The following is a 17,588-nucleotide window of genomic DNA, read 5'->3' on the forward strand; positions in this document are numbered from 1 at the left end:
TAAATAATAAACACCAAGGTGACATACTAAATCGAAAGGAACAAACTGAAATCGTATTTCAAAAGAACTCTTATTTGGCCAGGGCCACTAAATGAGTGTCACTTAGCTCTAGTAGTTAGTAATAAATCAATTTAGACGTGTAGATTTCTTTAAGAAATGTACAGTGTAGTAATCATAAGCAATTATTACATGCCACAAAAATTCCAGATTTTACAATGTTCAAAGAAATTTCTGTGTGGGGTGCTAATTATAACTTAATGACTTATTTAATTTAAGTTCAAGATGAGTAAGTTTTAAACTACACTGTGTACAGTGAGAGTACGATATTATTCCATTTTCATAGGCTATGTCAATAATGATGTACATTTGAGTTGAGAGCTTCGGATATATTATAGTTACGCAGAACTGCTTTCCACTTTAGGCCTTAGATAATGAGCAGCAAACCAATTCCTATTAAGAGAAATTGCCTATAGTGCATTTAAGAGTGTTATCCACTGTCAGAAACGTGTTTACAATACTAATGTTATATTAACACCCCCTCCTACCACTCTGGTGCCTACCTATGGTTTGATTTTCGGTTTGTGTGAAGTTTTGTGGACATTATAAATTCTCTTTCATATCTTAAGCACTGGAAAAATTCCATTTCTCTCTGTCCGTCTGCCTGGAAAATATCTCGAAAATGAACTGACCAAAAGACTTGAAATATTGCACGAAGCAAGATTATATATTAGCAACACTGAATTTTATTATGGTGCATGTCACTCCAGGGTATTTGGCTGAGCACTGGTGAATACGAATATTTTTACATTGGTATTATATACATTTAAAAACGACACTAAAATACTATTTTTCAACATGGTCACCATACAAATTTAGGCACTTATCGTAGCGGTGAACTTGTTTTGAAATTCCAGCATTATAAAATTCTGTCACCTGAGAGAAGGTAGTCACACCCTCCCATAGTTCTACGTCGTCATCAAACTCCCCCACTCCATAGACTGTAATTTGATTTCGCAATTGACCTTTTTTATTCAATTCCCTTCTCCTGTAATGATTCGATCGAGTAGCGAGTCACCATCTTTTGTAAATGTCCACAAATATCAATAAAGCAACCATAAACTGATGTTTATGGGTTTCTGTTAAGATTTTCGTTAGATACATTAAAAAATACATTCATAAAATAAATTGAAATAAATTTATTTGTGCAAAATTGCAAAGCCTACATATATTTCTCGTTATACTTAAGACATTTAACGTACAAAAAAACTGTTACGGGTTTTTGCCATTCTTATTGAATACTTTCTGTCAACGGCAAATAAAAAAGTCCGGAAATAAGCCGTCGTCATGAACGTGTAAAAACTATTGAAAGACGTGATAAGAACAGTAGTATCAGGAAGTTTCTAAAAAATATTTGGAGATATTTATTTTGAAAGAAGTCCCTAGTTTAGCTAGATGGTGTTGTGTGATTGTACATCCTGCCTGGTAAAAACGAGTATATATTAGTTTTTGTAGATTGTAAAATATGAAATGTATATTGAATAATTACTGTAAGAATCCTGGTTTAAAAAAGTGATTGAGAAGCTGTTGCAGAAAGTTCCCATAAGATTAGGCTGTATACTACATGAGATTGAAATATACCTAAGATTTAATATAATTTAATTAAATATATGGATTAAATCTGTCAATTTCTAAAGTGAAAAGTTCACTTGAGAAATTAAAAAATAAATTATTGATATGATCTTTAGAATTTAATTTTGTATCAACAAAAAAACTAAGGAGCTTTACAGATTCATGGTTGGTATCATGGGCTAAGCTAATTAGTATACCTGTATTTTTTTTTCTTTTCCACATGGCACACAAGTTTATTTGAAGTAAACCAATTGAGTGTATCAAAACGAGCTATTTCCATTGTGGCGTGCAAATCATTTATACTTTTATTACCATTACATAAAAGTGTATTATTTGCATATATGAAAGATTATACCACAATACATCTAGGTAATTCGTTCATCACAACAATGACAAGAAAATGGCCAAGGACTGAGCCTTGAGGGACTCTTAATGACACTTCTCATAATGCTGATTACCCTCCCCTAAAAGCTAATTGTTCATAGTTTACCAAATATAGTTATATGATTTTTATTGAATGTTTAAATACACCTTATAAACCTAGTTTTGTACAAAATACTATTGAAAGGAACACAATCAAAACCCTTACTCATATCTAACAGAGATAAAGCAACTGATTCTTTACTATCCAAAGCTTCAATGGCATTACCCACTACATCCATCACTGCATTATTTGTAGAATGACCAGTTGTAAAGCCAAATTGTGAATCAGATAGTAAGTTATGAGTTTCAAAATAGTAGTTTAGTTGCCTGTGCTTTTCAGAATAACTTTTTTTTAACGCACAATTGAGATGGGTCTACAATTTTGGGGCAGTTTTCACTCTCCATTCTTAAAAACTCATGTACTTTGTTAATTTTTCAATAAATGAGAGAAGTATCAATGCACTAGACATGTTTTAATAATATTCGCTAATGGCTCTTTAATATAATCTATTTAATATAAATTTGGAAACAATCTTCATAACTCAGTAAGTTTGATGTCAGCCCAATTGAAATGTATCCGGTGGAACTGGCCTGTTGCCTCGAAAATCACAGATATTGTTATTAGTGATATGAATTATGTCACTCAGTTCCTTTACAGAGCAAACAAAATAATTGTTACTAGATCAGGGTCAAGTGTACTGCCCTCTGCATGGAATGATTGTCGTTCTTGAGAAATAAAATCCCAATCGTCCTTACATTTGTTAGGAGCCCATTAACCCTCCATCTGACTAGTCCAGTGGCGTAACTAGACAGAGTCGCGCCCCCCCGCACAGCGTACTGAAAATGCGCCCCTCCTGTCGGCTCCTAACACCCCCCCCCCCCTTCCTCCTACTGACCTACACGCATCGTTATAATTATAGCTACTTCCCCTGGTCTACCTTTTATTCTCATGATGTTCACTCTACTTACGGTAAATTGTAATAGAAAACAAACCTTTACTTTTTAAGAGTGGCTTTAAATTTGTGTAAATAGTTGATAGTCCCGTGCTGTGCAATGTTTTATTTTTATACATTTGTAAAAAGATCAAAAAGGAAAAGAAAACTTTAAAATGAATTATTCATCATAATTATTTATTAATGAAAATATCTCAAACATTAAAATAAATAATAGAAAAAAATTGTAGACATGTTAATTATTTCCATTTATTTAAAACCCTCTCCTCTTCTTAAAACTGAAATATTTTTCAGCTAACATCTTCAAGTTGATCCTACGAGCCCGTTCATGTTCTATGCTCAAGACTCCCAAAGCGCTCAGCCTGGTATTGGTCATAGTGTTTCTCAAATAATTCTTTATGAGCTTGAGTTTAGAAAATGACCTGAAAAATTTATATAAGATTAAAAAACTATGTTGTTAACATATATGCCATTTTCAGGTTATAATACAAGTATATAATTAAAGGGTATAATAACTCTTCTTAACACAAAAATTAATTTTAGTTAGTACGGGTTTTTTATGATATTTTGGTGATTACGAACCTTTCCGCTGACGCTGACGTAACTGGGAGAGTCAAGAACATCATCATCGCTGTGCAGACATCAGGAAGGCTTGCTTGACAAAGTCACGTTTTCTATCATTAAATATGAGGCTAAATCCTTAACTTTTTTCAATCCTCTTGTTTTTATTTCATCCGAAACAATGTTTCTGAAACACACTATTTGTGTCTCCAACCCGTGTGAAACATCTTCCTCATACTTCTCACAAAACTTTCCTGGCTGAAAAAATTAGTTCATCATCACTTTTTTCTCTGTGAGGTACTTTGGAGTTAAAAAAGATGAACTGATCGTTAATCCTGACCATGCTCTCAAAACGTCTGGAGATTTGAGCAATAACTATATCCAAGCTCCTGTAAAAATACTTTTACTTTGAATTCTTGCAATGGATTAGAAAAATTCAACATCGTTGGTCAGTTCGTCAAAAAAGTTTTTTACTTTTTTACATCGTTTAGTCGGCAGAGAAGACTCAATATTCCATCCCCTGGCTAGCGTTTCAGCTTCTTTAACAACACCTTCAAACTCATTTCTTGCTCTCTTTAGTTCAGTCATACTCTTTCCAAGAAGGGCTGTAGCTTCGTCAATTGATACATCCTCTTTTTGTAGTGTTTTAGATGTAATATTAATTCTCTCTAAAACCTTACTTTGGAAAGTAAGCATCAATACAAATTGAAAACACGTCATTTGTTTTTTGAGTCCAGTTGCCTCTCAAAAACCTCTTTATTCTTTTTTAGAAGTCAGAATAATATTCGTCAAACCAGCTTAAGACAGAAACAAAGTTACACTTTATGGCCAGTAAACAATCGTACCTAGATGACCAACGGGTCGGACACAATCTTTTGAGTGTCTTTGCTAAGTATAGACCCCCTTTGCTCCATAGATTTCTCTCTCAAAGCTTGCCATCTTGGCAGGCTTTCGCCGAAAAAAACACGTAAATTTGATTGACCAAATCGTAAAATAAAATCATTTCTGTTATGTCAGTAACTGAGTCATTGAGTACCAAATTTAAATTATGCGAGGCACAATGCACGTACTCTGCATTTGGCGACTTTTGCTTTATTCTAGATTGGATTCCAGAATAGTTTCCACTCATTACGGCTGCCCGTCATAACCCTGGCCTCTACACTTTTCAATTTTAATGTTGTTTTCTTCTTCCAAAAAAATTACAAACCTCGTTAGTAATTTTTTTTTCCGAATTTTGGCCTGTAAGAGCTATGAACCCTAAGAATGATTCTTTAATTTCAAGTTTTTCGTAGTTTTGGACTGCCACATGTCGTATTACTATCGATAGTTGATCAGTTTTTGAGACGTCTTGAGTGGTGTCTAATACCAGAGAGAAGAAAGGAGCTGCTTGGATTTCACTTACAACTTCATCCAGAACATGCTGTGACGCAAACATGATCATTTCATTTTTGGATTTTGGGAGACAAATACTTAAACTTTGCTTTGATCGTTTTCTAAGTGACTTTTTAGAAGAGGATCGTATCGTGACAACAAATCTATAATATTCAAAAAGTTTCCAGAAGTAGTGTCCACTGTTTCAATATTTTCATTCGATGCCCTCTGAACGCTAAGTTACAAGTAGCCATAGTTATTACTACATCTAAAAGTCTTTTGAGAATCTCACAATACTCAGGTTCATACTTTTGAATAAGTGATTTTGCATCTTGGCTATTTTTTTACGGGTACTATATGCTAAACATGAATTTAAGTGTATACGAGATGTTTCATGTTCTTTAATTTTTTTGCTTAAACCTTGCCAATCATTTTATTAGACCTTTACACCAAGCATCTTTAAATTTAGGGTCAGTTCTGTCAGCGAACAACCAACAAGGTTCACAGTATACGCCATTTAATAAAGGTGAATAACAAAGCCAAAACCGTTCTAGTTTTTGGCCCGTTTTGGCAAATTTTGTAATAAAAAATCACTGCTAAAAGATCTATTGTTTGTCGAGTCTTTAGGAAAAGGCCCTGTGGGCCTACATGGTTCAGAATTCAAAATGAAAGTTTTATCTTCTTCTTTTAAGAGGGATACTCCGTCATTAGTGTAGAGCCCAATGTCAGTTTTAAAAACACCACGTTGTTGACTGATTTCATTAGTATCAATATGCAAAACACAGTTTTTATCAATGTCTACGGTACAGCTACAGCTATCATTATTTATCTCTTAACGTCTAGACTCACGTCTGGTTCGTTATTTGTGAATTCAGGTGGGGTCTGAGTAGATGTTCCATTTTCTGTCTCGATGGTAGGTAGGTCAGAACTTATTTCACTACACTCACAAATTAAACCGGAAGTTATTTGTTTCCTTACACTGTCATTGTTTTTACTAAGAGATATGTCAGATTTAAAAAATAGATCAATTTTTTTGGTGTTTTTTTTGCTTTTTCTTCCTCCTCCTTCTTCCGCTTTCGGTATTCTGCACCACTAGGTTTTTTAGACATTTTTGTTTAATTATTGATTTAGTTTTCTAGTACATCGTCCCATAATATAAGTTTCCTGTAAGAGGTGTAGTTTGCAAACACTTTTCACCGCCACCACAGTTGTAGGCTACTGAATAAATCACAACTTTCGAAAAATGCAGTAAACGTAACGAGTAATGAATATATGACTGAGTGACAAGGAACCACAGTATACTGTGAAGGAACTACCTAACAATAATTGGTACTTGGTAGTGTGGAGGGAGGGAGGGGATAGAGTATTCAAGTCGCAACATGAAACAAGGCAGTACACGCACGCACACCCCCACGCTCACACACACGGTCCTAAAGCGCCTTAAAATACACTTCGTGGCGGTTCAGCAAATAGTTTGCCTGCTTTAGTTTTGAAGGCGTTTAACTAAAACAAGAAATGATAATAGGCCTACGATATTCCTCGCTAGCTCATTTATACAAAAAAAATTATAAGGAATTACAATGAAAATAGTGATATTCAACCTTAAGAAATTTGGTAAAATCGGTATAATTTTTTTTATTTTTTTCATTCCTTCGTGTGGCGCCCTTGACACGCCGCGCCCCCCGCATTGCGGGGGTTGCGGGGGTATGTATTACGCCACTGGACTAGTCGCTAAAAAATGTTTCTCCAATATTGAACGTCTAGTCACTAGTCGATTTTGCCGTCATCTATTTAATCAAACTTTTGCTATAAAAAATAAAACTTAAGTAGGACAAATATTATACCAAATTAATTGTGATGTTTCACTCATTAATTTTTTGTAAAAACAAAATTTTACTATTTACCAAAAACAATTTACAAATATAGGGGAAAGTCGAATTTTTTGATTTTGTGTATAAAAACCCATTTTTTAAGACATTTTGTATATTTTTAAAAGTAATAAAAAAAATATTTCTATTTTTATAAGGCTTTACTTTTGGATATTTATGTTTTACTTTAGATTTTTTTCACTTATAATGAAAAACAAATTTAAATTTAAAAAATTAATCAAACTGCATATAAATGTCCCTTGTTTTGTACTGAAAAATAAAATATATAATAGTGTAATTTACTTCAATAATAAAAATATTCTACATAGGTTTGAATGAAGGTGTGCACAACTAGCAAAATAGTGCCTACCATTATAGGAATTTCAACTGCCAAGGTATAGGGTTAATAAACTTTTCACATGCTACTTTCTTTTGGCCTGTACAAGAATTTTACGATAACTTTTTTACAGTCGAGATATGCATTGTACGCAACCCGAGACTGTTCATGTCCTTACCTAATCATATCCCTAAATATTAAACAGATTCAGCATAAAATCCCTTTCCTTAGCCAGATCGTATGTATACCACCAGTTAACTTTCTTTATAATGAACTTATGTTCCTTAACTTGTTTAAATCCTAAAAGAGAAGAAAATACCATAATTTACATATTGTTAAAAAATTATTCATTACTAATTGTACCAACCTTAAATTCACGAACCATTTTTCATTTCTCATTTTTTAAGTATTTAATAAATATTTGAATCGTATTTTTAGACTAAGTCTTTATAAACTGCTTTTTGTATGCTTAGATTGGCTAGGTTGTTTACGGTTGTAAAGAATAACTTTTATAAAAAGTGGGTATTGGTCTGCAAAATGTCCAGGTACTGACTGTTTGATAAGGCACTTCATAGAGAAATTGACCAATATATTGTCAATACAAGACACTTGACCCTATAGTCAGTTTCACGTTCACCATGCAGTACAGAGCAGCCATAAGCCATGTTACCCATACGGCAGTTCCCGTGGTACTAAACAATGACTCCCAGGGCAACGCTCCGTAAACACACTGGATTAAATACGTCACTTCAGTTATACTAAATTTTTGTCAGTCTCAAACTTATTTCTTTAGGAAGAAGAGTTTTGACAACATATTTTTCAAGAAGCAAGTTACTTGTTCCAGGTATATGCTATGTACAGGTTACAATTTGCATTACTCTTCAGTTAAATGAAACGACTGTGATAAATTTAAAGTATAAGCATAGTTATTACTTAAAAAATATTAATCTTTAACTAAAAATTTATTTATTTATGTAAATTAATAATGGCAGTTTACAGGTCACCTGTACATTATGTACACATTAAATAATTTTGCAGTTAAGTAAAAGTAATAAACTCGAAGTAGTCATTCAATTAAAAAAATAATATAAAACTACAAAAGTACTTATTTGTATTACTAATCATACTCAGATGTACTTTTTGCATTATTTTATATTATTTTATGTTACACGTTGATTACTTTGCTTGATTTACTGTAAGACAGGGACTTCAGACACAACGCTGAACTGCGATTCAGTTGAACTATCCTCTCCTAGATTGTTGAAGATCCAGAGTTGAGTAATAAATGGTTCAACATCATTTTGTAAATTATCTATCTTCCACATGTCTTCTTCAATTTTTTTCACATGCTTGCAGTAATTCTTCCATTGCTCCTTTGCGATGATGGCCTTAAAAAGGTTTTCCGTTCGTAAGCGTTTGTGGTTATATTTGAACTTTTTTTTAGCCATTTATGTAAAACTGCTGATGCAATTACTGTTCTCAAAGAACATTTAAATAAAAAAGTTAGTCTATTGCCTAATCAATGGCTCTATTTGCTTGATGTTATATGTTTTGTTATTTACGGCAACATGTCTTTTTATTTAACTTTGCTCCAGACTAACTAATGGGATGTAACTCACAATGATTAAGGGGAGTCTTAAAACTTCCAGTTTATAGGTCTTGGCTACCTCATGGATAACATTCAGTGAATACAAGTGATTAATTTTTTGCACCTCTGCTAGCAGTTTTTTTTTCAAGGTCTGTCCTGTGGAAAAGCTTAATTTTAAATTGTTAACCAAATCTTGATATCTCCATTTTTTGTTTTTGTATTGGGTATGTTTTTATTTTTATGGCTATGGTACACTGCGTTATCAACGGTAACAACAACAATACCAGGAGAAGCGTTGGGACTAATTGTTCTACAAACCATTTCTACAAACCAGGGCCCTCGTTGAATTAGGGTCTTTCAAACTTGTTGTGAGCCCAGCTAAAGAAGCATCTTTCAGTGTTTGATCTTTCTATATTTTCGAAGTTGCTTGTTCAACATTTACCCACTTTATATCCATAAAAACAATATTTCTCTTATGTTTCCTAAATTGCGTCATCGATCATAAATAAGAATGGCACCAAACAATAAATCGTCTCTTTTTAACAATAAAGACCGACTGCAGCATTTTTTAAAGCAAAATCCATTTTCCTTGAGCAACTTCCACGTGTTTTTTTTAAACTTGAGAAGAACTTGGTCTTAATACACCAAGTGTTGGAAGTGTATTGCTTGCGAAAAAAGAATGTATTATTTTCTGAATACAACCAAAACCAAACCGATTGTATTTCAGTTTTTTACTGGTTTTGTATTCTATTTTACGTGTTTTTTTTTTCTTGGTGTAACAATATTCCTAATGATTTCTTCTTTTTAGACATTTATAAACTGAGCGCAGACTGGTTAAAAATGCTTCACTACTTTTTTCACTTAAAACGACACATTTTCTTTGGGAAAAGGTTTTTTAAAGTGTTTCAAAACATTCAACACTGTGTTACGGTCACCACATTTTATAGGTTTCTCTGCAGCTCTTGATGTTATAACACACAAACTACAGTTAAATAAGAAACATATCAAATCAACACTGAGGGGAAAAATTATAAAAATATTGTACACTAGGCAATTATAGGTCATAAACACAATAAACATAAAAAAATATTAAACTCATAATCTTTTGACTTTGTTCACAAGCCTATCTTATCTTATCCGTTGTTATTTGTTATAATTGTGTTTAGGCTGAGGAATTCTAATAACAGATGCTGTCTCAGATAAGATAACAAATTCTTTCCTGTCCTGTCTTTACCCTGCTCAGAACCATGATGTCTTGCAAGAAGTTTAAAAGTACTAAGAGAGAATCGGCAGATGAACTATAAATCATAATAGTTGGACCTATATTTGCACGTGCAAAAGCTAGGATCCTTTTACTGTCACTAAAAATCATACTATTTTAATGTTTCAGTATTTAAATATCAATTCTATATGAATACATATTATTTCATAATAAATTATATTTTCCTTCACACCTATATTTTCACAACATTTTTATAGTGATAAAAACATCACAGATAAATACAACAATGAACATGAACTAAGGTACAAAAGGTAGGTAGGGTACAGTAAAATCTATTTAAGCACCTTCACGCAAGCCTTGACGACAGTTGACACATTCATGATGTTTCCAGTAAAGGTAGTAACATGAGCATCTCCCTTTAGATCTGCACTCCACGGTGAACATGGAACTAACTATAGTTGGTTCCAAATAAGATCCGAGAAGGTCTAATGACCTGAGCAGATTTTAAAACAAAGCTGTCTTGATGTTTTTAGTGCATCAATTCAATATTGAAATCACAACATATTGATATTCTGAATTCCTTACATTGGACTACTTTAAAAAGTAATTGTAAATGGTTTAGAAATAGTTTCATATCATTTAGTGAAGATCTATAAACAAAAATGACAACTAACTTTTTATTGATTAATTTATACAACTAAATTAACAATTAATTTTTTTATTTATTTTATATTTATGTTAGTGAAATAAATTACTTCTTTAACGAAAATATCTAACTCTCTCATTAATAAAAACTACCAGAAGCAAATCCACAGGAAGTATAAAACCAACTTCATCTGATTCAAGCCAATGCTCAGAAACCGCAACAACATTAATGTTATTTATCGTACAAGAATGTTCAAGTTCTATAATTTTATTGTGTACATATTGGACAATTACCTGAAGCACAACGATAGTTTATTTTTTGAATTACTTTTATTATTTAAGCTCAGAACTAAGCACAACGAATTTAACAACATAACATGAATGTCACGGGATTGGGAGAACAGTTCAAACTATCCACAATTATTTCAGTTTGAAAACATTTGAACTATTCAGATTTCAGTTTTATTCAAAAAAAATTATAACATTACTACTCCTATATACTTTCAATTTCTCTCAAATCTAAGGCTGGTAAAAATCAATTTTCAATCATGTTTGATCATAATCTATTTAATTTACTTCTTAATCATGCAACAAATTATCAACATTTTCAAAATATTACCAAACATGGATATTACTTTACCTTAGGCTCACTGACAGCATTGTTTGCGCACACTGTCTGTGTTAACCGTAGGTTTGACGTCGATAGCCTCCACATTGGTGGGTCTAATGGTGTCACCCTCGGGCGGGTCCCGAATCTGCTTTTGCGACACGATCCGATAGATTTCTGCAACAAATACATGCGCTGTGATGAGGTGTCTACAATACAGGGCTATTTAAAGAAAACTTTACACATACAGATAATATGTAATTGCTCTATATTTAAATGGGTTTTAACAGTTCCTCTGTTATTGTAACTTCAACACTAAATGTTTGATCCCATCAATGAAACAATATAATTTTTATGATAATTTTTGTACAGTAAGCCTAGATAAGATTCTAATGATATCAATTACCTGATTTCAAGTTTATTTATTTTTATAAAGCATTTAAAAAATAAATATATTAAAACTGAAAATTATTTATATTTTGATTGAATGGGAAAGATTCATTTACGTGTAAGAAATTCAAGACATCACATTAAAATAATAAAAACTGAAAAATTTGATGAACAAGATACGTTAATTCACTTTACATCAAAGTGCCAATTTTGGAAACAGTTAAAATTAAATCTCAAGAAATAGCAAAATTACAGGAAATATGCCTTTTTTGACGGTAACTTCTACGAGCAAATTGATGGGGCGGCAATGGGGGTCGCCTATAGCAGCAAACCTGCATATGGAATACTTTGAGTAGATTGCACTAGAAAAAGTGCAGAAGTCTAATTTATGGGTTCACTACACAGATGATTTATGGGCAGTTTGGCCCCACGGCAGACAGTTTAGAAGAATGTCTACAACATATAAATGACATCCTAACATCAAGAATACCATAGAAGTTGAAAATAATAGATGTTCACAAATTATAGACGTAATGACAACAAGAAAATCAGACAAGAGTATAGAAAATTCTTCGGTGTACAGGAAACCAAAACCAAAAGAGACCAATAGATACCTAAACATTCTCACCATCATCCAGCCCACAAGTTCTGGTATTAAATACTTTAATTAACCTTGCCATCAACATATCAGATGAGAAAGCTAGAATACTGAGAAGAAGACATTACACCAGACATAAGAGGAGAATGGGTATAATACAGCAAAGATTAATAAAATTTAAAAAAATAAAAAACAAATTACAAAAGTTAAGTGCCAGAATGTGCCATATTTGGATTCAATCGAAATTAAGAACATTCAAAATTGGCATATCTTCCTTATATCCAAGGAACAACAGGCAAAATTGAGAGGATATTAAGAAAACTCAATATAAAAACTGTATTCAAGCTGGTTTAAAAATTAAAGACCTGTTCGAGATCAGAGAAGAATACAATGCCACTGTGTACACCTTTAGTCTACGAGATCCTAGCTGTGACTTGTCTACATTGGAGAAACAAAAAGTTTAATATCTACAGGAGTTTTGATACATTAGGCACACAAAATGTGGAAAAATCAGCCATAGCAGAACATAGTCACAAAACAAAATGTGCAAGACTTCAACAAATGTACTTGTTAAAATTTGAAACTAATATCCAAGAATAATAAATGAAACCTTAAAAATAATCAAGAAGGAAAATAACTTCAACAAAGAAGACAGTGTCAGATCATCAAAAACTTGGCAGACTGTGCAATTGATCGCTGATTGGTGACTGATTAAGCTTCAGCCAATCATGATAAAGGTCTGTCACTTTGTTCTAACAGTTAGTTGCTGACTGAAGTTGGCCCTCCATAGCAAGAACAAAATATTAAAAAATTTGAATTGTGATAGCAATTATTCAATACAGTTTGAACCGGAAAACTTTTATTGTCACCACACCGGCTGCGTAACCCTAAGAAATAATTAATTGTTCATTTTGTACAGAAACTATCACTGAATATACCTAAACTATTCATTATTCACACAAGGTATTCAAAATATGAACGAAAGCAGAAGAAACAATTATTCAGAACAAAGTGGATCTATAAGAGTTGTAGTTGTAATAAACTGTTATAAAAAAGTGTACAGATTTCAATAGAAAGAGTTTAAAAATTGAAAATATTTAAGCAAAGTTAAGTTTAAATTATTTATGTCCATGACCCAAACTTTGACAAGTTTTGGACTACCTGTAAATGATTGTGGTAGAACTGAAATGATGACACTATTCAGATTATACTTCTTATTGTCAGTTTGAAACACAATCAATATAACAAGAAGACTTTATATAGATGGTTTTTATAGATAATTGTGAGGCTATTTGTTTTTTATTAACTTTTGAAACAGCATTTCTAATATATTGTTCATGAAAATGTAATTTATTTTAAACTTTAGACAGCTCATAAAATTTATAGTGATAAAAATGTCTAACTACAGGTGGACACTTTCCACAAAATGGATGTGTCTTATACTGTACACAATATCATACAGTACATTTAAAATGAGCAGAGTGTTACGCACAAATTACTATGTAAGATTACATATTAAAGTAGAATAGTACTTTATAAATTCTAATTTAATATTCCAAATTTAAATAATTATAAATTATAACTTCCTTGTTTACTGACATTGGCGATCCTTTCAATTGCCATTATATTTATCAAAATATAATGGCATTTACAATTTAAAGCTGCAATAAAACAGCTGATTCTATTTACCATATTTATATTTGCATAAAAATTAATAGAAATCGTCACACTACTTAGCTAGGTATTTAAGTCCAGTAAATTCAATGTTAATTCCAAGCGATCTATTGACGGTTATGTTCATTTCTCTTCTGTGCCTGGTCAAATTGTTTGATGTGTTGCTTCTTTTGTAAGGGATAGATTGTTTGGTGTATTGCTTCTTCTATCCATATATTATATAAAAACATAAATTGATACTATTACACAAAATTATTAATAGTTCCTGTCAGTTTTTCATATATTTTGTATTGTTATTGTCATAATTTATTTACTGAATTTGTATGCATCACTGTGTTAACCCTTATAACGTCAGTATATCTTTTCACGACTTCCAGCAAACGGCACAATATAAAAAAAAAAAAAAAATTAAATGTGTAAAGTTCATTTTTATTTTTACTTTCTATAATTATAGTAAGTATAAAAAAGTAAAAATTTTAAAATTATAAAGTCACTGTACTCAGGATCATCAATGTTACGAGACATGTTATTTATCACTAATAATGAACACGGTACTTTGGAATTATACCGACCTCACCCAGACAGACATGAATCGTTATTTGACATTTTGCTTCTACTGATTACTAGATTAGCGTAGAACAATATTTCGTCAATATAAAACAGGAATTGTCTTATCGCAAACCCCTCCCCATCCTCAGACAGAGGTCAAAGTCGAGCGGTCTAGTAGATAACGTGATTGCAGAGTCTCGCCGCCCGTTCAGCTGGTGCGTCGCTTTGTTGTACTTCCGTGTTTTACCTCTACATTTTTCCAAACACAAAAATTCAATAAAAACAAACATGATCAAACTAAAACTAAACTCTTTATTGAAAAAAACACTCAAAACTTGTTTTTATTCTTGATCATACTCCGCCACCCAAAATGCGAGTGCCATGCCTTCTCGCTGATGTCAACGAAAGAAAAACATCCCTCGAGATAGTACCTATCAGTAAAATATCAAATTCTAGAGGATCTGATCAGAAATATAAATTGAATTGTAATGGAAAGGCAATAACCGCGCAAATCATGTGATGCCGCGTGGCCTGTCGTAATCGGGATTCTCGAGAAAGATAAGGTAACAGCGACAACAATACCGATCACAATGCCTGGAAATGCTTGTAAGTTTGTAATTTTGTAATTAAAGAGTTGTTTTTTCGTTCTATCATGTTTGTTTAGCTATAAATTTATATTTTTGTGTTCTTCATACTGGTGTGGTCGGTATAATCCCAAAGTACCTGAACACTAAATAGGTGACACTAAACACTAAAATGACACTAAAAACACTAAATGAATACTAAAACTAAGATATCAATACTTTTAATAAATAAATAAAAACTATATAAACAGAAAACACGACGAAGGAAACCGACTCAGCGATGGTTAGACACGCACTACCTGAAGCCAAACTGCAAACAAAAGCGCGCACGCTGTACGGCGTCTGTGCCGTGTGGCGGGGAGAGTGTCTAGACACTGCGTCTATTGTTTCAAACAATGTAACGCGACAGCTATATTTTGACGCTTGACATAGGTCAATAACACACACACATGGTTGACGCATACCGTTAGTGACATTGATCGGATTTAAAAGGAACTTAAATTTGTTATAGACGCAGTTTTGTGTCGATGCGCCGTACCGCGTCTTTGCCGTTTGGAGATAGTTTGTCTATGCGCCATACGGCGTCTGTGACGTTATAAGGGTTAAAACTAATGAATGAAATGTTCCTTCATTAAACGTTATGTTTGTGTTGTATTAAACGTTGTTATTAACCCATTGCGGATTGTATTGTTTTGGCACGCGGGCACGAATTAATTTACGGTCAGCGGCCGCACGAACAGCAATGGTGCGCCACAGTATCTCTCGCTATTGTATACTAGAAAATTCAGCTGTGAAGGTATTCGTTCAGATGGAACATGGGCCTGCTAGGGTATCCATGATGTAGGAACGATAATACGCGAGCAAGGTTCCAGGGTGGCAGGGATGATGTCTGAATCATAGTCTAAATAAAGCGGCTCGGGCAAAGCGATTACAACATCCGGGCCATTGTCTAGGCTAAACCGGCCAACATGTACGTCTGTGTCTTTTCGTTGTGTCACTAACCTCTAAAGTATTATAATAACAACTGAGGAAAACATCCAATCAGAAGCGCTAAAAAGCAGAGAGTAAACTCATATGAATGTTTTTTTCAACTTCGACATACAACTGCGATCTGTAGGATATTTATAAAACTTTTGAAAGCTCTAAACGTAGACCGTTGTTAAATACTCTTAGTTGACAAGTGAAGACGATCGCCCGATCTATCAGACATTAAAAGAACTATATGGAGGGAAATTTAAAAGCAGACCGCTCTTGCGACCTGAGCTTGTCATCGTGCCGTTAGGCCCGGCAGCTGCGTAACGAGCCCAGCTCGTCAGTGATCCGCAATGGGTTAAATTTAAGCATCATTAGAGCTGGGTAGTGTACCCACCCTGAGGGAGTTCGTTGAGGTAATTGGTTAGTTGAGGTTGAAGTAATAATATATCTAATGTTAAGTTAATTGTATTGTTGTAAACATCATCTAAAATTAGGTAACCAAAAGTAAGGAAGCATAATGGTCTAAGGTTAAGCAGTATTCTTATGAGACAAAAATCTAGATTGTCCACTGACAGCTTTTCCATTAAGCCAAACCAGTTAAGCCTTTTCTGAAAAAATATTTCAAAGGATTCATTATCACCTGTCAGGATATTGTGAAAAGCCGTTTCCACATTTGTAGAGTCAAGAGCTGAGGTCTCTATAAAGGAGAGGCCATTGCGCTCCGCAAATGTCCTGGCCTCATCGGTAGGGACAGCCCGCAGGTGCCTCAAGTCACTCTTGTTGCCCACTAACATGATTACTATGTTCTGGTCTGCATGGTCACGCAACTCGCGCAGCCATCGCTCCACATTCTCATACGTCAAGTGCTTGGCGATGTCATACACAAGCAGGGCTCCAACTGCACCACGATAGTACCTGTTACATGTACCAATCACATTTAATACACCAACATCAAGAAAGACAGCAGTCAAACTGGATTATTTAGATAATAAAACATTCAACAATATTCACCTGCAAAACAAAAAATACAAAACAAAACAAAAATCAAAATCAGAAAACAAAAACAAACCAAAAAAAAGAAAACAAACAAAAACAAAAAAAATTAATAATTCAATGTAGACACTCTTCTTTATACGATTAAAGAAGAAGTTAGTAAACACATCAAAACTTATTTCTCAAATCTAGAAAAATAACGTTTGTAAAACAAACTTTTACTTTCATTTCCAACAAATAAGTATCAAACATATATAAATATATTTTTCAAGCTCTCCATTGCACCACAATTCAGCAAAATCCATCTTGAAGGTTAAACAGATTTAATCACTCATCAAGAAAGACAAGAACCATTATTTTACTTCCTGTGAAAAATCTCACATGCATGGTATTATTTCTTTACTTTGTAGATCACAACAGGCCATCACCAAATAAACTTGTACAATTGGAAAGGACACAAGGAGATTGAGGTATTTTGTATTGACTGATGAGTAGACCATCACTAGGTTACTTGTTGTCAACTTACGCAGAAGTGATGGCTCGATAACGTTCTTGTCCTGCCGTGTCCCAAATCTGTGCCTTTATTGTCTTCCCATCAACCTGGAAATAAATATACCTTGA

The 17,588-nt window shown here is 33.2% G+C and overlaps 1 protein-coding gene across 1 annotated transcript in view; it reads right to left on the minus strand.

Moving 5' to 3' along the window:
- LOC124368931 (ras-related protein Rab-11A) overlaps positions 1 to 17,588 on the minus strand; it is a 41,381-nt gene that overhangs the window by 2,516 nt on the left and 21,277 nt on the right. Inside the window, exons 3-5 of the mRNA XM_046826483.1 lie at positions 17,494 to 17,567; positions 16,615 to 16,889; positions 11,238 to 11,381 (exon numbers count right to left, since the gene is read on the minus strand). Coding sequence (XP_046682439.1) covers positions 11,245 to 11,381; positions 16,615 to 16,889; positions 17,494 to 17,567 — 486 coding nt within the window. The 3' untranslated portion in view covers positions 11,238 to 11,244. The remainder of the gene's footprint in view (positions 1 to 11,237; positions 11,382 to 16,614; positions 16,890 to 17,493; positions 17,568 to 17,588) is intronic.

This window comes from Homalodisca vitripennis, chromosome X (genome assembly GCF_021130785.1).
Source record: "Homalodisca vitripennis isolate AUS2020 chromosome X, UT_GWSS_2.1, whole genome shotgun sequence".
In the NCBI taxonomy this organism is placed as follows: Eukaryota; Metazoa; Arthropoda; class Insecta; order Hemiptera; family Cicadellidae; genus Homalodisca; species Homalodisca vitripennis.